The sequence below is a fragment of the Oryctolagus cuniculus genome, chromosome 10 (genome assembly GCF_051225735.1).
Source record: "Oryctolagus cuniculus isolate XC-2025 breed Fujian yellow rabbit chromosome 10, ASM5122573v1, whole genome shotgun sequence".
Lineage (NCBI taxonomy): Eukaryota > Metazoa > Chordata > Mammalia > Lagomorpha > Leporidae > Oryctolagus > Oryctolagus cuniculus.
Window position 1 is genome coordinate 60,033,848 of NC_142876.1, and position 24,750 is coordinate 60,058,597.

Genomic DNA, 24,750 nt, shown 5'->3' on the forward strand with positions numbered 1-24,750 from the left:
TAATAACTGCTGTAGGCAAAATTCATGAACGCATGCTAAAATTTTGTGGGCAAAAATATGATAAATATATTTGTGTGGTCAGCGCTGTGGCATAGTGGGTAAAGCCTCTGCCTGCAGTGCCGGCATCTAGTCCTGGCTGCTCCACTTCTGACCCAGCTCTCTGCTATAGCCTGGGAAAGCAGAAGATGGCCCAACTCCTTGGGCCCCTGCACCTGCATAGGAGACCTGGAAGAAGCTCCTGGCTCCTGGCTTCGGATCAGCACAGCTCTGGCTGTTGCAGCCAAATGGGGAGTGAACCAGTGGATGAAAGACCTCTCTTCTCTCTTTCTCTCCCCTTCTCTATTCTGTGTAACTCTTTCAAATAAATAAATTAAAAAAAAAAAAAAGATATTGCACAGTTCCAGAGTTTCTCCCCCATATAAATTCATAGTGAAGAAACCTAGCATATACCATTAGCCAAATGATTCAAGTTAACAAAAACACCAGTAATCAGAGCAATGTCTCCTGGTGAGATGTACCAGGAAGGGCTGAGGAACTGTCAAAAACAGGAGGAAACTGGCCGGCGCTGTGGCTCAATAGGCTTAATCCTCCACCTGCGGCGCCAGCACCCCGGGTTCTAGTCCCGGTCAGGGTGCTGGACTCTGTCCCAGTTGCTCCTCTTCCAGTCCAGCTCTCTGCTGTGGCCCAAGAGTGCAGTGGAGGAGGACCCAAGTGCATGGGAGACCAGGAGAAGCACCTGGCTCCTGGCTTCGGATCGGCGGGGTGCGCCAGCCACAGTGGCCGTTGGAAGGTGAACCAACGGAAAAAAGGAAGACCTTTCTCTCTGTCTCTCTCACTGTCCACTCTGCCTGTAAAAAAAAAAAAAAAAAAAAAAGAATTCTGTTAACACCTCTAATCCAATCCGGACTAAATCAAATGCTCCTTACCTTCGGCTCTGCAAGCTTTGTTTGCTTTTATTAAGAGGTAGATTTTTGTTACCCATAATGGTAACAGTTATAACAGGAGTTATTTAACTCATTTCTTTCTAAAGATTTATTTATTTATTTGAAAAGTGAAGTTAGAGGCAGAGTCAGAGAGAGGGAGAGAGAGAGTCAGTATTCGATCTGCTGGTTCACTCCCCAAATGGCTACAATGGCCAGAGCTGGGCCAATCCGAAGCCAGGAGCCAAGAACTTTCTCCAGGTCTCTCATATGGGTTCAGGGGGCCCAAGAATTTGGGCCATCTTCTACTGCTTTCCCAGGCCATGGCAGAGAGTTGGATGGTAAGAGGAGCAGCCAGGACTTGAACTGTTGCCCATATGGGATGCTGGCACTGCAGGTAGAGGCTTTACCCGCTACACCACAGTGCTGGCCCCAGGGTTATTTTTTTTTTTAATTTATTTGACAGGTAGATATATAAGAGAGAGAGAGAGAGAGAGAGAGAGAGATCTTCCTTCTGTTGGTTCACTCCCCAAATGGCCACTACGGCCGGCGCTGCGCCGATCCAAAGCCAGGAGTCAAGTGCTTCTCCTGGTCTCCCATGCGGGTGCAGGAGCCCAAGCACCTGGGCCATCCTCCACTGCCCTCCCGGGCCACAGCAGAGAGCTGCACTGGAAGAGGAGCACCGGGACTAGAACCCAGCACCCATATGGGATGCTGGTGCCGCAGGCGGAACATTAACCAAGTGAGCCTCGGTGCCACCCCCCGCCCAGGCTTTTTTTTTAATAATCAAATCATCAGTTGTGTGATAAGGCATCCAAATTAATATTTAAAAATATCAGGTACAGATTCACCTTCTAAAATTAAACTCCTGAGTTACTAAGATACACCAGGAGTACTGATGTTCTATGAAACAAGAACATGTAATCAAAATTATTATACTGCAACTCTCTAAACAGTAGTTTTAGCATGGTTATAACTTCAAGTCCACTTCATAGGTATCACCACATTTAAAAATTTGAGGCCTTTTATTAAATCAGTGAAAAGCTTTCTCTAACAAACTTACTTAAAATTAGACTCAATGCAAAGAAACAGAAGTTTAAATGCAAAAAAAAAGTTAATGCAAATTTCCAGCATATCTCAAAGTAGATATGGATTCAATTTTAATGTTATAGGCATGATGTGTTTTGGTAAATCAAATGGCCAAACTTTCTCCCAAACCTATCCTTTGGGTTTCCAGGATACTGAGGGAGTGAGAAAGAACTGTTCTCTTTTTCTGCATCTTAGGGATATGCTTCTACTAGGAACTCAAGGGCTAGACAAAATGTTCAACCAAATGAATTGTGAAGCCTTGCACAGAAACTGAATTACTTCCTAAATTAGAGGCACACAGCATGCAGAAAAAGCTATCTTGTGCTCAGTCACCATTTGCGGATGCACAGATCTTCGGTAAAGTAAAACTGCATGCAGGTTCCTTCTGAAAAGGCCAGAAGACTGATCCAATATGATCAAAAATCTGGATCCCAGAAAAAAAATAAAAAAGTCCTGGAAGCAGTTTTACAGAGTTCCTTACACAACTGATGGGAAATTCCAGTGTTATAAAGTTTGTTACTGATTCCCCCAAAATAGATTTACCCTGAAATTACTATTAGCTACTATAACCTGAAAGAAAGAAAAAATACCAGAGAAGCTAAACTGTAGCTATACAAAACCGTATTTACAAAGGAAAGTTTCTAATTGCAACTGCTCTTGCTTTCTAAAGGGTGACCGGGAGCAGGGGCCAGAGCACAGAAGCCCTGGTATTCTGGAACAGTACTCAGGTGAAAATTGATATTCTAACACCTAGAAATGAGTTTTTCCTGAAGGGAGAATAAAAAGAAAGAACACTGAATTTTGTGAAACTCATTCTCTTTTACTCTCAACAGAACGCAAGTTTAATACATGGAAACGTCTGTTTAAAGAATGAGATAAACTATGTCAAATAGCAAAAAGTTGAAAACAGATGTTTCCAACTCACGCCATAGATCTAGATCTGTGCTAGACAGCTATGAGGATCTTTCACTGTGCTTTTCTTTTTTCTTTTTTTTTTTTTTTTTAAGATTTACTTATTTATTTGAAAGAGTTACACAGAGAGAGGAGAGGCAGAGAGAGAGAGGCAGAGAGGCAGAGAATCTTCCATCCAATGGTTCACTCCCCAATTGGCTGCAATGGCCGGAGCTGCGCTGATCTGAAGCCAGGAACTTCTGGGTCTCCCAAGCAGGTGCAGGGGCCCAAGGACTTTGGCCATCTTCTACTGCTTTCCCAGGACATAGCGGGGAGCTGGATAGGAAGTGGAGCAGCCGGGTCTTGAACTGGCACCCATATGGGATACCCCGCACTTTAGGGCAGGGAGTTAACCCACTTCGCCACAGTGCTGTCTAACCCCCCTTTCTTTTTAAAGATTCACTGTGCTTTAAAACCTTGACAAAACCTCTACATTATTTAGGCAGATACTGTTGGGGCAAGAATGGAAAATAAAATGCTACTATGTACCTGCAACATTTACTACTAACTCAAATTTTCCAGCTTGATTGGTATCAGATACACTGGCAAACATTTCAATATCTCCAAATCCAGAAGGGAAGAGGATAGATGGATATTATCTGTGTGTGTGTGTGTGTGTGTGTGTATATATATATATCTGTATCTATATCTATATCTATAAAAAGAAAAACCAACATAAATATCTTCTGAAGGAATCTTTCCTATAACAAATGAAAGCCAACCAGTATGGTCTGTGAGATGGCATGTCCATCATACCTAGGGACAAGTGCTGGTAACAATGAATGAATTCAGATCACAAGATTTTAAGCTTTGTTAAAACAAATAAAATATACCATTAATTAATTTCCTCTAGGAAATATGCTGATTGTGTCAGCCAATTCCATATGATAGCATTACCCTAAATATTTAAAAGTGCAATATAAAGGAAATTTTTCTTTTTCTAAATAAGCCTAACATCCACAGATATAATTCTAGTTTTAGTTTTGTTCTTCTTAGTAGCAACATGTAGGATTATCATATTTATTTTCAGTTTCTTTTTCCCTTGGAGAAATTTCCCATATTACAGCTTACTGAATTTACAAGCAACTTCAAAATCAATATCTAAAGATTGACTTTTTGCATCACTTACCTTCAACATCATTTAGATCTTTAAAAAAAAATGTCCCCAAAGCTACCAATAGCATTTTACTCATTGACACTAACTTTCAACCCTCCATGAAGGACAGGCTGTGCCCTGCAACTTACCACTTTCTCTTTGGATCTCAGGACTCCCAGCTTCCCAAACCTAACATGGAAAGGTGAACATTGGTAGGTGCCATCCTGCTGCTGCACCACGACGACATCAATGCACCCAGATAAGGTGGCCTGGTTAATGCCCTTGTAGAGTTCCTTCACAGTGACAAGCACCTGTCCAGCCAGTTGTCCCACATAATTCATGGTTTGAGACTGTAAGAAAAAAAAAATTCAATGAGATGTTAACAAATTTGTAGAGCTAATGACAATGACAAAGAAATAGTGGGAAACTACATTGTTTATTTTTACACCAGATTTCACACCCCTATTAATCTTGATGGTCAGTCTGATGCTACTATTATATATTTCCAGACACAGACAGTCCCAAGCTGTCCTGTATCTGACAGGCTGTCCCCACCAGAGATTGAGGACACAGAAACTGTCTTTTCTTATATAAAGGATAGTACCAACTGCCATTAGGGATTTTTCTTCAAATTTCAGGACTTGCACAGAATCACCAAGAATCATGACTATCACCACTGCTGTCCTGCTGATGCAGCATTTGGAACTGGGCTACCCATTTATTTTGGCCACAGCAGTCAAATTATATACATATATAAAAAAATCACCTCACCTTTCAACAACACAATGTAGCAAGTGAGAGCTGGATTCAGTATTTAACTTTAATGGAATATTATGTCTCAGATATATGCTAGATTAAATAAACTCTGATGGCAGGTTTGAGTCTAATCCACTTCTAACACTACTTTCAAGGAAAAAAATCTCTTCAATGCCTAAACACATATTTGTGTTCCACAAAGTTCAAAGCACAGTCTTGTTCCTCAACTTCAATTCACTATTCCAATGAGGATCATCAGAGATCTGCGAAGAGTCCTCCAGCAAGGGTCAAAGGAGGGCAGCTGAAGCCAGGGCAGGCTTTGTTCCTATGCCTCCCCTCAATCCTTCCATTAATTTAAAAAAAAAAAGAAAAGAAATTCACCCTTTAGTCCTAAGGTTGTCAGATTTCATTTCCAGCTACTGAGCCACCAAAGTGCATTTAAGTGCACAATTAAGTGCAAGTCATTCTCCAGGGGACTGGAGTGATGCAGACCAAGACCAGAGACATACTTTTCTTGAACCACATGTATGACAAACTATTCTCCAAGTTATTCACCATAGCCACAGTTGTCTTTCTGAACCCAGCTTTGGAGCTACCTTGGAGCTCAAAGTTCCATGCTCTGAAAAGTTCCAGAGGGCACATTCCGTGTTGTCAGGGAAGTCTAAAGTGGGGCTGTAAGAATAAATTCCATCTCATTAGGGCCTACAAGACATCTGCCTATATAGAAACTCTCTCCTCTCCTCAGATGAACCAGTACCTTGGTAATGCCCTGATTCTAGTACTTTTTTTTCCTGCTCTTACACACAAATGAATGTGTATTCAAGGTTCATCAGTTCTACATCATGAGACAGAATAATTATACGTTGAAAAATATTTTAAAGCCAATGTTAGCAATGTCTGAAATATGCCTACACAAGAGCTGGCTTTGAGCAATGTATGCTAGCTGCAGAATTTGTTGCCTAAATGATAAAATAAGGTGGCATCTTTATATAGTAATTATAAAACAATTACAAGTTGGCAGTCATTTGGGATTTAGACTGACCTGACCTTGATAGAAAAGCAAGATTAAGTACATTTCAAGTGCTCAATTATTTCTTGAATGAATAAAGGAATAATCAGATGAATCACTAATAAATTTGACTTAAATAACACTCAGGGAGGAAATAGTGTTTCATCAGAACATTCACATAACATCTCATATTTTACAAAACGAACCTTTCTAATATCGTTGTAGAGTCATATGTAACGGTTAGAAATACCTCTGTCTCACACTTTTAAAACAATTTGTTTTATTATTTATCTGAAAGGCAGAGAGACACAAATGCCTAAAACAGCCAGAGCTGGGCCAGGCAAAAGCTGGGGGTCTGGAACTCAATCCAGGTCTCCCATGTTGACTGCCAGAAACCCAACTACTTGAGCCATCACCTGCTGCCTCCCAGGGTGCATGCTAGCAGGAAGCTGGAATTGGGAGTGCAGTTAGGACTCAAACCCAGGAACTCTGATACGGGATGCAAACATCTCAAGCAGCATCTCAACTGCAGCACCAAACACCTGCCCTAACCTCAAGTGTTCATTAAATGGAGTAACTCTAGTGCAACATCACAGTCAGAATATCAACAATGACACACTCAAGATTCACAATATTTCCATTATCACAAGGATCTTTCCTGTTAACCACTTACTTTATTATCACTTCATTCCTTCCCTAGTCCCTGGCAACCACCAATCTGTTCTCCATTTCTATAATCTTTGTCATTTTAAAGAGGAAGTTATACAAATGGAATGATACAACATGCAACTTTTTGGGACTGCTTTTTGTCACTCAGTATATCTTTCTGGAGATTTATCCAAGGTATTCTATCAACAGTCCGTTCCTTTTTCTTGCTGAGTAGTGTTCCCTGGTACAGATGAACCACAGTTTATCATTCACCTAATGAGGGAGAGCTGAACTGTTTCCAGATTGTGGCTATTACAAATGTGCAAGACTACAACTGCTGATTGCACACTTAGTTCTCTTAGGACACTGTCAAACTTCTCCAGAGTTGCTGTTACACCTTTTTACATTCCCACCCTGCAGTGCATCAGAAATCTAGTTATCTGGTATCTTCATCACAGTGTAGCATTGTCATTATTTTCTCTTTAGCCATGGATGACAAATATGCAGTCATGATGGCTGTCATTTACACTTCCCTAATGGCCAGTGATATCAGACATCTTTCACTTGCTGATGTGAATATCACACTGAATTTTATTTCAGAAGAGAGTACTGCAATTTAGAAGAAAAGAGAATACACACATCTTTTTTGGTTACTTTTTTTAAGATTTATTATTCATTTGAAAGTCAGAGTTACACAGAGAAAGAAGGAGAGGCAGAGAGAGAGAGATCTTCCATCCGATGGATCACTCCACAGATGGCCACAACGGCTGGAGCTGTGCCGATCCGAAGCCAGGAGCCAGGAGCTTCCTCCAGGTCCCCCATATGGGTGCAGTGGCCCAAGGACTTGGGCCATCCTCCACTGCTTTCTGGGGCCATAGCAGAGAGCTGGACAGGAAGTGGAGCAGCCAGGTCTCAAACCAGTGCTCATATGGGATGCCGGCGCTTGAGGCCAGAGCATTAACCCACTGCGCCACAGCACTGGCCCCTGGTCCTTACTTCTTAAGGTCCTGGTATACAATTCTTATGTGTTAAGAATATTTCTGAATAGACACCAAGATAGCAGAAAGGGAGGGAGCTTACTGCTCTAGTCTGGAGGAAGATTAAAAAAAAAAAAGTGGAGAGACTGCAATCTCAGAGAAGAGTTAGGGAGAAAATGGCAGAGGAAACTCCAGGCAAATTAGAGGGACACTGTGGATCCATGTGGAGGGTATGGAGGTACACAACTCAGGGCTCCAGCAGCCTAGAGCCTCATCACCAGCTTTGGAGAGAGTAAAGTGAAACCAGACTGCAGCAGCCCAAGCCACCGGCGATAAAGCTGTGGTGTGAGTCTGGCTTGGAACCTGATAGAGGACAGGATACCAGTCAACATAGAGAAAAAAAAGGGGCAGCATTTTTTTTTCTCCCCAACCAGCTGGCACCAGTGTCTTGTAACTAGCTGAGAGTGGGAGGGCACCATTTTGGACATATGTAACAGCTGTGCCAGCTCGTGTCCATGGGCCCAGCAATTAGCTGAAAGGAGACGCTTGAGTCTGGCTGGGAGAACTGATAGGGGCTGGGTGCTCATGACTGTGGGAGCCTTGTGTGCTAGGACTGTGAAAACACTGTGACTGCGTGTGAGGGCACAGGGTGTGGCTGGGTCTTCAATAGTCACTGTGGGCGGCTCCACATGTTCAGAGCTCCATGATTCCCTGCTGAAGGTAGGGTCACTGCTGCAGGATCCGTGCTCACACAGAGGACTGCATGCGTTGTCTGTGTTGTTCTCTGACAGCATGAATGAATGAGTATTATACCCACTAGGGATGGTAACCAGGCTCTGGTCTCCTTGGAGGAGAGGAGCTGAGCATGACGCTATGCCAACAGAACATATTAAATCTCCTCTCTGATTAAGAGATTTGCTATGCCCAATTTGGGTGTCACTTTGGACACTTCCCTCACCCTGGAGCATTGAACAGAGCTCCCTGACCACACATGTTTCAGGGTATTAATACACTGAAAGAGTGGACACTCCACTAAGCCACAGAGGCAATAGTCCAAAGATAAAAGCCACCACAGGGAAAAAAACCAAAAAGTATCTCCACAAATGCTTACAAATAAACACAGAAATTAAACAAGAAGAAAAACACGAGGCCTTCAAAGGAACACACTTCTATACTAGAATGTGAAAATGAAGAGGTTGAAGAAATGCCAGAAATGGCATTCCAAAAAGTGATCGTAGGATTACTTGAAGTAATCAGAAGCAAATCCACAAAGAAATTCATATATGACATGAAGAAATTCATACATGAACATTCTGCTCATGAAATTGAAATTTTCAAGAGAAATCAAAATGAAATATTAGAAATGAAGAATTCAATAGATCAATAAAAAGCGTGGCAGAAAGCCTTAACAATAGACTTGGTGAGACAGAACAAGGAATATCCAAGTTAGAAGACAAACATCTGGAAATTTTAATCAGGCCACAAAAAAAAAAAAAAAGAATTAGAAATTAGAAAACTATTTATGGGGTCAAATGACCCAACATATGGGTATCAGGAATTTCTGAAGGCATGGAAAGAGGATGGATTAGTAGGCCTTTTCAGTGAAATAATTACAGAAAACTTCCTTACTTTGGAGAAAGAAAGGGATGTCCTAGTACAGGAGGCACATAGAACTCCTAACAGACATGACCAGAAAAGATCTTCACCATGACACTGTAGTCAAACTCTACATTGTAAAACATAAAGAAGATTCTAAAACATGCATGAGAGAAATGCCATATCACTTTCAGACAATCTCCAATTAGACTCACAGCTGATTTCTCATCAGAAACCCTATAGGCTTGGAGAGAATGGTGAGATATATTACAAATATTAACAGAAAAAAACTGTCCACCCAGAATGCTGTACCCTGCAAAGCTCTCATTTATGAGTGAAGGTGTAATAAAGACATCCCATAACAAACAGAAATCTAAATAATTTGTCACCACTTATCCAGCCTTACAAAAGGTGCTTAAGGATGTGCTGCACACAGAAACACTGTCATCACTATGAAAGAAGGTGAAGACAGGAAAACCACCCAGTAAATGTACAAAGAAAATCATGAGTAAACAATAGGAATATTTATGGAAAAAGGGCAGGGCTGAGTTACTTATCAATATTCACCTTGAATGCAAATTGTCTCAATGCTCCAGTTAAAAGAAACAGACAGGCTGAATGGATTAAAAAAATAAAACTCATGTATTTACTGCCTACAAGAAACACATCTCACCAACAAACATACATGCAGATGGAAAGTGAAAAGACATTAAAAGATATTTCATGCTAACAGAAACCAAAAAAGAGCTGTTGTAGCCATCCTAATATCAAATAGATTTTAACACAAAACTGTTAAAAAAAGTAAAAGAAGGGCACTATGCAATGATTAGGGGATAAATTCAATAGGAAGATGTGACTACAATGATGTATACACACCTAATTACAGGTCATCTGGCTATTTAAAAGAAATGTTAATGGTTCTAAAGGAGACAGACTTCCATTCAACAGTAATGGGAGACTGCAATACCCCACTCAGCAATGGACAGATCAACTAGACAGGAAATCAGCAGTTAATCAACACTATACACCAAATAGACCTAACAGATACCTACAGAACTTCTCATCTTACAGTTGCAGAATACACATTCTTCTCACCACTGCATGGAACTTTCTCTAGGTTGACCACATACTAGGCATAAAGCTAATCTCAGCAAATTCAAAAAAACTAAATCCTACCATGCATTCTTCTTGGGCCACAAAGCAATGAAGCTGGAAATCAACAACTTGAGACCCTCTAGAACATATGCAAACACATGGACACTGGGCAACATGCTCCTGAATGAACAGTGGGTCACAAAAGAAATAAAATGAGAAATCAAAAAACTGTTGAGGAACAGTTTTTTTTTCATACTATTTGTTGAACTCTTAGTATAGTTAATCTTCTGTGTATAAGTTAATTGAAAACAGATTTTAGTAAAAAATGAGATTATGAGAGGGAGGAGGAACAAGGGATGGAGAGCAGGTGAGAGGGCAGGTATGGTGGAAAGAATCACTATGTTCCTAAAGTTGTATTTATGAAATGCATAAAGTTTGTATACCTTAAATCAAAGGTTTCTGGGGAAAAAGATAAAAATACCTTTAAAAGAAACTAAAACTTGGGGAAAAAAAAATTTCTCTGAGAACAGAACTGAAACAAAATTCAGTTTTGGGTAGTCCATATTTCCACCTGCTAGAACAGTCCATATTCTGTAATACATGTTCACAATACACTTTTTGCTTGTTACAGCACATTAATTAAAAAACATCCAAGTAGTCAATCTTTATATTACCACTTGAATGATGGTGGCAATATTAAAATTATTTTGCTACTGAAAATTCAAAAAATTTAAGGGCAGACATTTGGTGCAGTGGTTAAGAGGCCACCTTAGGATGCTCACATTCCATACCAGAGTCCTTGGGCTTGAGTCCTGGCTCTTCTTCTGATCTAGCTTACTGTTAATGTATACTCTAGAAAGCACCAGATAATGGCTTAAGCAGTTGGATCCCTCAACCCATACAGAATGAGTTCCAGACTCCTGGTTTTAGCCTGGTCCAGTCCCACTGTTGAAGGCATTCAGAGAGTGAACCAGAGGATAGAAGATCTTTCTCCCTCTCTCTCTTCCAAATAAATAAATATTTTTAAATAACTATATAGGACTTTTCTTAAAATACAATGAAAATAACTTTTAAGCACCTGCATCCAGCTATAAACAACAGTTTCATAAATAAAAATGTGCGGCAGTGTACATCAACCAAAGCATAAAATCCATAAGTAAGTGTAACTACATCTATTCAAGATGATTTTAATTACCATGATTAAGGGATGTGCTGTTACATATAGAAATCTATTGTATAAATGCTAGTTGCTAAATGTAGAAAAATACAGGCTGTCAAATCACTAGTTTTCTCTTAGCACATATGAAACAATTTTGTTGACATTACATGAAAGCTGGGAAAACAAAAGTAAAGGGAGATCCAGTGCCTTAACGTGTACTATGCCCTGGGCGTGATAAGCAGAAAACTGCTAGAAGGGTCACCCAACAAAGCTGAAGGAAGAGATTTCCTCATGGCTGTGTCTGGAGGGAAAAAGAATTGATCATCACACACGTGAGCGGATGTGCTGAACAGCTGCCTCTAAGCACAATGCAGCACCATAAAACTTGGTTCCTACATGGCAACTGAGTAACAGCAACAAAGCCCAAAAACAAAGAAATGAGGCTTCTGACACCAAAGTGCCCTGGTCAATGTCCGAGAAAGCCAAACTCCGAACCAGGAGCAGAAAACATTGATGATTATGTAATCCAAGCCATATATGGGGAAACATCCCAAGAGACAGGGAAAAAGGACACCAAAAGAGGGGGGCCAATGTTGTGGAACAGTGGGTAAAGCTGCCATCTGCAATGCCAGCATCCCATCATGCTGCTTTGAGGCTTAGTTGTTCCTTTTTTTTTTTTTTTTTTTTTAAGATTTATTTATTTATTTGAAAGGCAGAGTTACACAGACACAGAGGCAGAGGTGGGTGGGGTCTTCCATCCACTGGTTCACTCTCGAAGTGGTCACAACAGCTGGAGCTGCGCTGATCCGAAGCCAGGAGCTTCTTCTGGGAACCCCATACATATGCAGGAGGCCAAGGACTTGAGCCATCTTCCACTGCTTTCTCAGGCCATAGCAGAGAGCTGGATCAGAAGTGGAGCAGCCAGGACTTGAACCGGCACCCATATGGGATGCTGGCACTGCAGTGGTGGCTTCACACTAAGCCACAACGCCGGCCCCCATTGTTCCACTTCTGATCCAGCTTCCTACTAATGCATGAGATGGCCAAATGCTTGGGCTCCACCACCCAGGTCAGAAATGTAAATGGAGTTTCTGGCTCCCAGCTTTGGCCTCTTTGGCCTGGCCTAGCCCTTAGTAGATGCAACCATTTGGGGAGTGAATCGACATATGGAAGATCTCGATCTCTCTCTCTCTCTAACTCTGCCTATTAAATAATAACATTACAAAAAAGTTAGAGAAAAAGTAGACAGTATACATAATCAGAAGGGCAGGCTGACGTGAAGATGTCCACATGTACAACTGAGGGGCATTTGAGGACCAGCATCCCTATCCTGAGGTTCATGAGAACATGTGAAAATATGAAAATGCACTTACTGATTCTTCGAATGGAAAGAACTCATCCAGTTTTTTTAAAGTATCAAAATGCTGCTAGCATACCTCTGAAATATGATCTTGTTAATAATTACAGAAGCAGAAACTTTTCTAAGAGCTTACTACATTGCATTGCAACTTCTTACATTTATATATGCATTATCACCTCAGAACCAGCTTCCAGATGGATATTATTTCTAGTTTTAAAGAAAATGAAATGAAATCAACTCCCTCTCCACTCTCTCACCCCCACCATGTGAAAACACAGCAAGAAGTCTGTAAGCCAGGAAGAGGGTTTTCAACAGACACTGAATCCTCTAGCACCCTGATCTGGGACTTCCCAGCCTCTAGAACTGTGAGAAATAAATATCTGTTGCTTAACCACATTTGGTGAGCCACACATCATCTGCGGTATTTTGTTATAAGCAGCCTGAGTAGACTAAGACAAGTATCTTCTCAAATGTCATACGCTGTGCTGATTTTCAATTTTGGGATACTTCCAGTTGACAGAGTCTCATTGCTTAGCCAAGAAGCCACAGCAGTATCAGATGACTCTGGTTACCATGTCTACTAGGTATCACACTGACCATTAGCCATCCTCTTCTAGATGATATTAATACATACTACAACTAGGACTAAAAATTCTTACTCCTTAAAATGACTGGGCATACTTTCACTTTTGACAGATCAATTTATAGAACTGTCTATGTCTTTCTCAATAGGATACACAAAACTGGATACAATGGCTTAGATGCTTAGCATCTTTTCCCGAGCATTGAAGAAACTAAAGTAGGTATGGCCAGCACTGTGGTGTAGTAGGTGAAGCCGCCGCCTGCAGCGCCGGCATTCCATATGGGCGCTGGTTCGAGCCCCGGCTGTTTCACTTCCAATCCAGTTCTCTGCTGTGGCCTGGGAAAGCAGCAGAAGATAGGCCAAGTCCTTGGACATGTGCACCGGCGTGGGAGACCCAGAAGAGTCTCCTGGCTTCAGATCGGCAAAGCTCCAACCACTGTGACCATTTGAGGAGCGAAGCAGCAGATGGAAGACCTCTCTGCCTCTGCCTCTCCATAAATCTTTCAAATGAATAAATAAATCTTTAAAAATAAATAAATAGGCTTAAAAAAAAAACTAAAGTAAAACATCATGACTTGTAATGGGGATTTATAAATTGAATGCATCAGTAAACAGGTTTAACTACACAGCTTCCTCCTACAAAAACTGCCCCAAATTATTTTAAGGTGATACATTCAATCAAAAATAACTTCAGTGCAGGAAAAGACAAAAACCATAGATAAAAGATGGTTATTAAAATACAACAACTTATAACATCAATATAAAATAGATGGATTGTAAACCACTCTTCTAATTATCATTAAAATCTGTTTCCAAAAGTTTGTTTATATATTTGCAGTACTACTACTAACAAATAGCACAAATACATTTTCTTATATATCACACATGTGTCAGGTGCTGTGTAAGGCACCTCCAAGTGTCCTTGCATCTACTACCAATCCTCCCACTGAATCACAGGTCAAGGCTATAAGGCAGACTTCCTGGGGGGCAACATGATCAGGCTTATGGACAGAGGATAAAGCAGCCTTCATCAAATAGCCTGCCATTCCACCTAACCTGCTGACAGAGGCAAGGAAAGTACTAAGAGGGAACAGAGGCTCCTAGATGCTTCAAGAAATAAAGGACGCTGTTACCTAGTTAGACATTCTAGCTTATGCCTAGGCTCCTGGACCAAAGTCCTCTAGGACACCCAATTACATTCTGCATTTGATTAGTGCTTAGCATTTTTTAAAAACTTTCTCAAAAACACTTCACTTGGTCTTCAAGAAGAGAATGTTCATTACACAAGGCCTGCATTATTTTGTATTTGAGGCTGAGACAAGAGGTATTTATAAGATTTCTATTCACTGGAACCAAGCTCCACCTCAACTCAAGAGACCCAACTTTCTCTGCTACCTCTCACCTGTAGTTTAAATCACTGACATCCCAGGATCACCTGGTGTCCCTCTTAAGGCCAAGAGATCTGAGAGCTGAACTCACTTTGTACTAAATCCTTACAATTTTTCTCCAAGAACACCAGAGTACTACAGAAGTGGCCACATCAGGGTCTGGAGTATTCTGGAGGCTAAGAAATTTGCTTACCTGAATATAGATAATGAAAAGGAACACTGATTCCACAGTAGCACCTACTTGTAAGCTTCTCTCTGGTAAGGGAGGGCAGAAGATAAAGCCCCTCAAGAGTTTGCCCACATCTTATGGGAACTTATTTGGGTCTAGATGTTTTTTTAGCCACTGGTGTGACAAGACATAAAGCAAAGTTTGATAAACAATATTTGCAGCAATACAGATATACAGGCATTTCTTATTTTTTCAAATTTTAGCTATCACATATATGGAAGAACATACGGTATTTGTCTTTCTACGTCTGGCTTATTTCACTCAACATAATGACCTTCAGTTGTACCCATTTTGATGCTAATGGTAGAATTTCATCCTTTTATAGATGAATAATATTCCACTGTGTATATATATATATAAAACACCCTTTATTTATCCATTTATCTGATGATAGACATCTTGGTTGATTCCATATTTCGGCTATTGTGAACAGTGCTGCTATAAATATGGCGGTGTAGATAGCCAATCTCCCCCTTCTCTCTACTCTCCCCACTCTAGTAAACACCATAATTTAATTTTTATTAGTTACCTTTGATTCTTATAAAATAAGAAATGGGAAACAGCAGCAAAAACAAAGAACAACCTGGTCCACTCTTCAAGAGCTCCAGAAAACAGCTGGCCCATTAAGGCCCAGGTGATCTCCTTCCTAGAAGGTGAATCAATCCATAGAAATGTTGGCAGTTCCACATCTAAAATTTACTGCTCCCAGGTACTCAGCAAGACAAGAACCCCAAACGTCTCCCAAAAATGTGGCAGGTCTCTTTCCAGCAATGTAGGGCAGCTGGTGGAACAGCACTCTCTTCACTTCTAGGACCTGTGTACAGAATCTGTAAACTAAAACCCAGTATCTCCCAGAAAACTTCCTCAATTAACTAAGTTCCGCTTATAACCTTTTTGTCACAATGAAAAAGGAAGTCTGTAAGAAGAAACCTTATTCAGGAAAGGCCTTTCAATGTGAAACCCCTGCAGGCTTAATTCACAGTCACGGAATTAAGACTATATAATTGCATCATCAAATACACAACAGATTTTTAATCAAATTACCAAATTCCATTTTATTGGCTTGTTTCTGGTAAGATTTGGTTTTCTATCAGCAAAACAAACTGAGCACTTACTTTATGCCAGGAGCCATAGTAAGTCCTTAAAATATATAGGTAACAAAACTGCCCTCCTCTCACGGGGGACCCTATTTCTACCAAGAGTAAAGAGACATAATAGGCCAGCGCCGTGGCTCAATAGGCTAATCCTCCACCTGTGGTGCCGGCACACTGGGTTCTAGTCCCGGTCGGGGTGCCGGAGTCTGTCCCGGTTGCCCCTCTTCCAGGCCAGCTCTCTGCTGTGACCCGGAGTGCAGTGGAGGATGGCCCAAGTACTTGGGCCCTGCACCCCATGGGAGACCAGGAGAAGCACCTGGCTCCTGCCAGATCAGCGCGGTGGCCATTGGAGGGTGAACCAACGGAAAAGGAAGACCTTTCTCTCTCTCTCATTGTCCACTCTGCCTGTCAAGAAAAAAAAAAAAAAAGACATAACAAATAATGTCTTAACTTGTATAACACCTTGCAATAATGACCTTTTGGTGACTTTTAGAAAAGCTCTCAAAAGGCAGAGAAAATTCTGCCTGAAAGAGTCAAAGAAGACTTCAAGGAACAGAAAATATTTGTTCCAGGAGTACAACTAAGTGTGAGGGTTTATCAGAGTAGGAAAAGGAGAGTCCCAGAGACAGAGATCAGCATATGGTGAAGATATGCCAAGTTTGAGAAGCAAAGATGAGATGATACAAGGCTGTTACATCATTAAGGCAAGAGGCATGCAAGTTACCTCACCAGCGAGAGGCATGATCAGTGGTTCTAGTCATGGAATGACAATATCTGATCATGTGGGGAAGATGAACTGGACAGAAGAAGGCTAAAACACAGACCATTTCCAAAACCACTGCAACAAATTCAAGAAAGAGACAAAATACAGGTCTAAGACAGAAGAGGCACACGGGGACTGGGAATCAGTAAGGCTTGGAGACTGACTGAGGGTAGAATCTAAGGGAAAGGAAACAGTAGTTAGGATCATGCCAAAATCATGGTAATCATGCTAAACAGAGCTAGAAACACATTGAACAAATAGGATTCAGCAAATATTACTGAGTGAAGAAAAGGAACAACTTAGATACATGGGGAAAAAACAGATTTGGCAAGGAACTTTTGAGATTGGACTTAGAGAACATTATTTACTAATTTGGTTCAAAATTTTGTATACATAAAAATTATCTTGGAAGGTTTTTAAAAAAATGAATTTCCTTGATTCTGTTTTTAAAATTTCATGACTAATTATGAAGATGAGCCATATTAGGAAAGCATAGTTCCAAGGAACTATGGCTTGATGCCTGGCTCCTGACTCCAGCTTCCCGCGAATGTGGAATCTGTGGAAACAGTGGTAAGGGCTCAAGTAATTGGGTTCCTGACACCCACATGGAAGAACTGTACTGAGTAGCTGACCCCTGGCTATGGCCTGACTCAGTCCTAGTAGTTGTGGGCTTTTAGAAAATGAACCAGGGAATGGAAATGCTCTTTTTCTCTCTCAAACAAGTAAAAAAAGTTATTTTTAATCGGCCTGGCAAACTTGCAAGAAAACACCTCAGCATAACCCAGTTAAAACTGCCTGCTACCTGAAAACAATGTTGTTTGTTTGTTTGTTTTTTTAATTAGAAGACATGAGGCTAGTGTTAAGTTTAATTGTCAAGACTGATAATAAATTCAGATTTTGGATTCATCAAAACATTTTCTTTAAGGCAGTATGGAGAGACATATTTCTGCTCACTGAGAACACTTCTCTATGATGATTTCAACATAATCACTATTAACAAAACCAAAGGGAAGACATTTTGTGATTACAGCAACATATGTTCTTTTCTTAGTAGTGGTCCCAATCTTTCAATTACTTGCTTCAGCTTTTCACAGCAGGAATACCTGTGGAAAGGACTGTCTATGGTACCTGTTCTGTGGTTAAGACAAAAGTGGAAGGCAACAACAAGGCTGAAGTGTCAGGGGCACCCTTCCTTCTCCCTACTACAGGATCCACCATGCTGCACCAGTGTGTTTACCATACCTCCAAACTCTAAGTAGTGACAAAGAAGGGAAAGGTGTTCAGATTTCACTCTCTTCCAAAAGGCTGGCACAGGACCTCGCAATGGCACATTCTTAATGACTATGTCTGGATCCATGCATGTACCAATCAATGAATGAATGCAAGATATAGAGAACAGAATCAGCAAGGAGAGGGAGGATTATACACAGTGCTTCATTTTATTTTGTTTCACTGACTGAGTCAGTGAAATTCAATCGGTAAATGAAGATATACAACCACTTAAAAAAAAAAAACACATTAACAATGGGAAGTCAATCCAAAGTCCCCAAAGCGATGCTCCTAAACTCAGAAACCAACACTTTTCTCCAGAGGTCTGTGAGGGCCTCACAGAAAAAAAAAATTGCATAAATCTAGTCTATGTGAGTGACAATTAAGAATGACACCCGCCTCAGGATGGGTAAATCTAAAAATAGCCCCGTGAGAACAAATGACAACTGTGCAGATCGTTCTGAAGAACCCAAGCAAGTTCCCAGCAGCAACCCAGGGCGGAAGAAAGCTGGTCAATCAGGAAATCCGTGTGGGGAGTCAGCTGAGATATAAGCAAGAGCTGAGTGTGACAACGATCACAATCAGGATCTACATCATCAAAGAAAACAGCCAAAGAGAACCATTACGGTTACTTAAGCTTTTTCTGATGACTATACCTATCAACATAGAAAAACTCCTGGCTAAATGTTCATGCTGACTTAGCTACAAAATGCATGTTCAAAATTTCAAATAGCTAGACCTTGAAGTATTAAAAATAGATGAAAAACATTAGCAGTTTTCTATTTGTTATTTTACTTACAAGATAATATAACATTATAATCCTACAGAGTACAACCATCAAGGTAATGGCTGATAACAATTTCTCTGACACTCAGCAGTGTACCAGAGCATTCATTTTCTTTAACAAGAGAACTTGGTACAGAGCAAGAAAAACTAAATGTTCAATTTTACACATATCTCTAGATTTCAAACCAGTAAAAAACAAACAAACAAAAAAAAACACAACAAAAAATAAACCAAAAAAACCTCCAGCGATGCTTGAGTAGATACTAAAATGGCAAGCTGCATGTCAGAAGTGGGCCTCAGCTTCTGTCTTAACCCCAAATTACTCATGTGACCAGACTTGTTTCAAACTACAGTAACTCTACAAAACAAAATGGTTTACACTCTTGTATTTCTGTATTCACCAATTCTCCCTTCATTTTCCAAACTACAGAGTAAAACTTCATAAAGACTTTGATAATTTAGCTCTTCTCTGTTCCTGTCACAGCTAAAAAAAATGCCCATCTTTAACTTTGTGAGTCTAAGGTGACAGGTGACACGGAACATTTTACCAAGCTGCAGGATAGACAGACATGTAAGAGGTAAAATCATTAAGAAACATGAGGAGTCGGCATTATGGCATCCCATATGCGTGCCAGTTTGTGTTCAGGCTACTCTGCTTTCGATCCAGCTCCCTGCTAATGGTAAGAGAAAGCAGCAGAAGATATCCAACTGCTTGGGCCCCTGCCACCCATGTGGGAGACCCGGATGAAGCTCCTAGCTCCTGGCTTCAGTCACCAGAAGCCATTGTAACCGTTTGTGAGTGAATAAGCAGATGGAAGATCTCTCTAATTCTGCCTTTCAGATAAATAAATAAATCTTAAAAAAATTATAATGGGCTCAGTGTTGTGGCACAGTGGGTAAAGCTGCCGCCTGTGGTGCCAGCATCCGTATGGGCACCGGTTCGAGACCTGGCTGCTCCACTTCCCATCCAGCTCTCTGCTATGGCCTGGGAAAGCAGAAGAAGATGGCCCAAGTCCTTGGGCCCCTGCACCTGTATGGGAGACCGGGAAGAAGCTCCTAGCTCCTGGCTTTGGATGGGCGCGGCTCCAGCTGTTGCGGCCATCTGGGGAGTGAACCATCAGATGGAAGACCTCTCTCTCAGCCTCTCCTCTCTGTGTAACTGTGACTTTCAAGTAAAATAAATAAAATTTTTAAAAAAATCATAATGAGCTTAAGTTTATTAATTACTCAGGAAAGATACTAAACGACTACACCAGTCAACCTTTGCGTCATGGCTATACCTATCAGCATAGAGAACCAACTAGCTAAATGTTCATGTTGACTCTCCTATGAGTTGAAATTTTAAAGATTTCAAATAGCCAACCTGGAACTATTCAAAATAGTTAAAAATACACTTTATAGGCTAAAAAGAAGCCATTGAAATGAGCCTTTGTGTAGTACATAGTTCAGCTGGTTTTAGCCATGCAATCATGTAACTGCCATGGTCATCAAGATCACTCTCCCAAAACAGCCTCATGTTCCTCTGCAGTCAATCCTCCCCACACCAACAACTTCTGCTATGTTCTGTGGCCTTATTCTTGCCATATCCAGATTATTATATAAATGAGACCATACAGCATGTATTTTTGAAACCTGGCTTCTTCTATTTGTAATGCATTTGAGATGAATTAATACTGCTGCATGTAGCAGCAGTTCATTTGTTGTTGTTAGGTAGTGTCCAATTGTATGGCTATACCAAAGTTGTTTATACAGTCACAGCTGGAAGACATCTGGGTTATTTCTAGCTTTTAGCAATTACAAAAAAAGCTACTATGACATTTTCATTTTTGTGTGAACATTATTTTATTTGGGTAAATACGAGTGGAATTGTTTAGATGTATTTTTGCAAGGTTAATTTCATAAGGAGGTATCTTCAGGGCACTCATGGGAATTTGCTACTTAAAGAAATGCCTTTTTAATTATTTTCAAAGTGATAATTTAACCATTTATAAGTTTAAATTTTCACATGTGGCACTGGCTTAAAATGTAGATTTACCTCTACTGGTGAAAATACAAACTCTTCATTTCCTCATGGCCACACAAAGAAATGACTATCCATGACAGATCACATATGATCCACAGGCTGCAATTTGGAAGTTTTAATTATTATTTCTTCCTAGTGTTAGTTATGGGGAGGTGATATAAGAAAAGGAAAAAAATCAACACTTAACCTTTCCAAATGCTACTTTAAACACCTCATCTGATTTATTCCTCACTACTAGTGATGTAAATGTTACATGCATTGTACTAGAACAAAAACAAAGCCCCAGAGAAGGTAAGTAACTATCTGGATCAAGCAGTTCCAGAGAGGCCCAGATGAATGTCCAAGCTCAACTGTAGCTAGGGACCACAAGCTCCTAAACACTAAGTTTATGGAATTTTCAAGGCATATGCAGGTAGGAATTCCACAAAGGTTTTTAGAAGGTCATGACACACCCATATGCTTTCAAAATTTAAAAATCAGGCTATTAAGAGTAGCCTTTAGGGGCCGGCACTGTGGCACAGTGGGTTAACACCCTGGTCTGAAGCTCTGGAATCCCATATGGGCACTGTTTCAAGTCCCGGCTGCTCCACTTAACATCCAGCTCTCTGCTATGGCCTGGGATAGGAGAAGATGGCCCAAGTCCTTGGGCCCCTACACCCATGTGGGAGAAATGGAAGAAGCTTCTGGCTCCTGGCTTCAGATCAGCGCAGTTCCAGCCATTGTGGTCAACTGGGGAGTGAACCATTAGATGGAAGACCTCTCTCTCTCTGCCTCTCCTCTACACAGAAACTATCTTTCAAGCAAAAAAAAAAAAAAAAAAAAAAAAAAAAAAGGCATAAGTGACATGTCAACTTTAAAAAAAAAGAGTAGCCTTTAAGATATGATTATGTTTATGTGTGTTTTAAGGGACAGGCACTCATCTCAATCTTCTAAGACAGCTGTGTAACCTGTTTTCAGTGGTGCTTACTGATAATCATAAACATCTCTAAAATGTATCAGGAATCCAATCCTTTACTTCTACACAGAAAAGGGACACAATTTTAGTGGGTTGCTAAGAAAACTATGGTAGCACTTCTAGGGAAGTCATTGACACTGATAGGATACAAGTTCCTTTGAAACATTCTGACTCTGTTAAGTTCTATTTACACACTGAGCTAGGAGTCAGGAGTTGACATTCTGACTCTTACTAAGTCAAAATTACAGCCCCAGACCGGGAACAATTTGACATTTTCCTGTAGGTTTAAAGTCCAGGGAAAGACAGGGTAAACTTCACTCATCTTCCTCCCTTCCATCTTGTCACCTCTCGCACGCTCCTGAAAACAATCTTAGCGAAGATCACAGATGAATTAAGTTGACATTTTAGACTTGTTCTAATTGAAGAAGTCACACTGAAGCTCTCTTGCCTTTATCATATAGTTATCCTGGTTAAGTTCAGATTGGAACAAGCCAGATGGACTACCATTGGCATTTAAAGGGTACTACACCTACTTTAGCTAACTTAACAAGTAACTGTATGCATAAAGTTTCCAATCCAACACTCCCGACCATCAAGGCTGTAGGATTTATTATCAAGAAGTCTGAAAAAGCTGTTGCTTTAAAAAGAAAGGTATGTTTTATAAAGAGCGCAGACTATCTTAAAAAAGGATTAAAATAAATTTGATTTTAATGAAATTCTGAAACATTTTGTCATTTGTTTGGGTGGACTGTTTATATGTTAACCAAAATTGTTTAACAGCTTCCCTGGGAATTTAACCCACTCAACATTAATCTCAACTTCTCTGACAAATTCTTACAAGAATATTCACCATAAAACTGAGTCATTTTCTACTTCACTACAAAAAAAAAAAATAGGGAATTTATTTTTGGCTGATTCTAGACGTAGCGGTAGAGGTAGAAAAATAAAAAAGATGATGCTGGAGCATCTTATTGTTCCGGAAAACAGGAAATGCTCAAAACAATGCTTCACGTTAAAGGAATACAGGAGTTCCAACCCAGCCCCATATATCCTCTTATCAGACCTTCAAGTTTTCAGCCTACATTGTCTTGTTTAGGGATCACACCACAGCAGCCTAGGATACTCTTTCAGGGTAGGCAGTTTGCGCAGCAGTTAGGATGCCACTTGGGATGCTTACATCCCATACTGGAGTGTATGGGTTCAAGTCTTGGCTCTACATCCTATTCCAGGTTTCTGTTGGTATACACCCTGGTGGACAGCAAGTGATGGTTCAAGTACTTCAGTACCTGTCACCCACATGACTTTGGCCTGGCCCAGCTCTGACTATTCCAAGTATTTGGGGAATAGATAGAGGCTCTCTTTGTGCCTTTCAAGTAAAATGAAAATAAATACAAATTTTAAATCCTCTTTCAAATGCAGCCACCTCCCCAGGGATGAAGGAATCATGTGCATTCACAGCTAGAGCAAAAGCACAGATACCCAGGGTTCCTCCTAAAATTGGGGGACAGGGGACAGAAGTAGAGGGTCAGGAAGGAGAAAAAAGGCATAATTTTCAAACCCATCAAGGTTGCTGTCCAGGAAGAGTGGGAGCTAAAAGATGATTTGAAAAGTGGAACTCAGAAAAAGCTTATCTCAAAAATTTAGTAAATTTTGGGCCTTAAAGAACCTAGAAAAGCAGTAAGAAATTTTTGCTTCTTAGTCCTTTTCTCTTCCTAGTTCCAGGACTCAGGTTGACTGAGTTACACAGTTAATTATGAGGCAGTTAAATTTTTTTTTTTTTTAGGCAGTTAAATTTAATAACACTTCTGTGAGGAAATGAAATTCTCCTTACTCAGCTAAATTTGTGTGTGTGTGTGTGTATGAGACAGAGACAGAAAACTGCTCATACTAGATTGGAGGAATGTGGTTTTGAATCCATTCTTCCAGTGTTGTTTTGGGATTTCAGCGAGCTACAAGTTAACAACAATGTAATAAAGCTGGGCCCCCACCCCTACCTGCTGGAATATCCACTCCATCACCTCGAACCCCAGGTGGACTCAGGGTTTCCTAACTTAGTAAAAAGCACTCTGCATCACATGCTGTGCTCCATCTGTAGGGTGACTTGCTGCCTGCTGCCACTGCTTACGTAATCAAATCTTACTCAGCCTTTGAGTTAATCAGGAATGCCCAGGTCCTCTGATAAAGAGCTCAGAGAGACAAGAACTGAGGAGCACTGCTCTCGGGGCTTCCCAGAGTCCTCTGCAGCTGGCGAGGATGTGAAGATCTTAGTTTCACTTCTGCCGACAACATGTCTGGGAAACCTCTGTACCCTGGTTCTCTCTAAGAACATCCAGATGACCTCTGGTATTCCTTCTAGTCCTAAATCTCAGCCTCCCATTCTATAAGTATTTGGCTAGGATCTCCTGTGGTACATTCTGCCCTAACTCATGAAATGTAATCAAGGTAATTTACAATAAATGAAGGGTCTGGGAAGGGTGTGACAGAGAATGGTTAAATGAGTATAGGAATACAGTTGTATAGAACTTTTAGTGGTCCACAGAACAGTAGGATAAGCATAGTTGACAACAACTACTTGAATATTTCAAAATATCTAATAGGATTTTGAATGTTCCCAACATGAGAAAATGATACAAACTTGAGGTGACATACCAATGACCCTAATCTGATCATGACATATTGTACACATGTATTAATATCATACTGAACCCCTTATATATGTACAATCACTATGTGTCAAGGGAAAATAAATGATAGGAAAATAAGGCAGATTGTTTTGGAACTTTGGAGTATTTGAATATAACATAGCTTGGCCCTTTCCTTACTAAATAAAGAGATTATCTGAACTTGTTTTAAAAATATAGAAGGTTGGGCCTTTAGTCTAGTAGTTAAGATGCCTGTTAGGATGCCCGCATCCCCTAACAGTGGCTAGGTTCAAGGCCTGGGCTCCTAGCTCCATCTTTCTGCTAATATAGACCCTGGAAAGCAACAGATGATGTGATCAAGC

At 40.5% G+C, this 24,750-nt stretch overlaps 1 protein-coding gene across 3 annotated transcripts in view; it reads right to left on the reverse strand.

Moving 5' to 3' along the window:
• The window catches only part of LPIN2 (lipin 2), a 101,971-nt gene that overhangs the window by 40,545 nt on the left and 36,676 nt on the right, over positions 1–24,750 (reverse strand). For all 3 annotated transcript variants that reach the window (XM_051851363.3, XM_070050416.2, XM_002713608.6), the window contains exon 2: positions 4,206–4,406. In XM_051851363.3, the coding sequence (XP_051707323.1) occupies positions 4,206–4,397 (192 nt within the window). In that variant the 5' untranslated portion in view covers positions 4,398–4,406. The remainder of the gene's footprint in view (positions 1–4,205; positions 4,407–24,750) is intronic.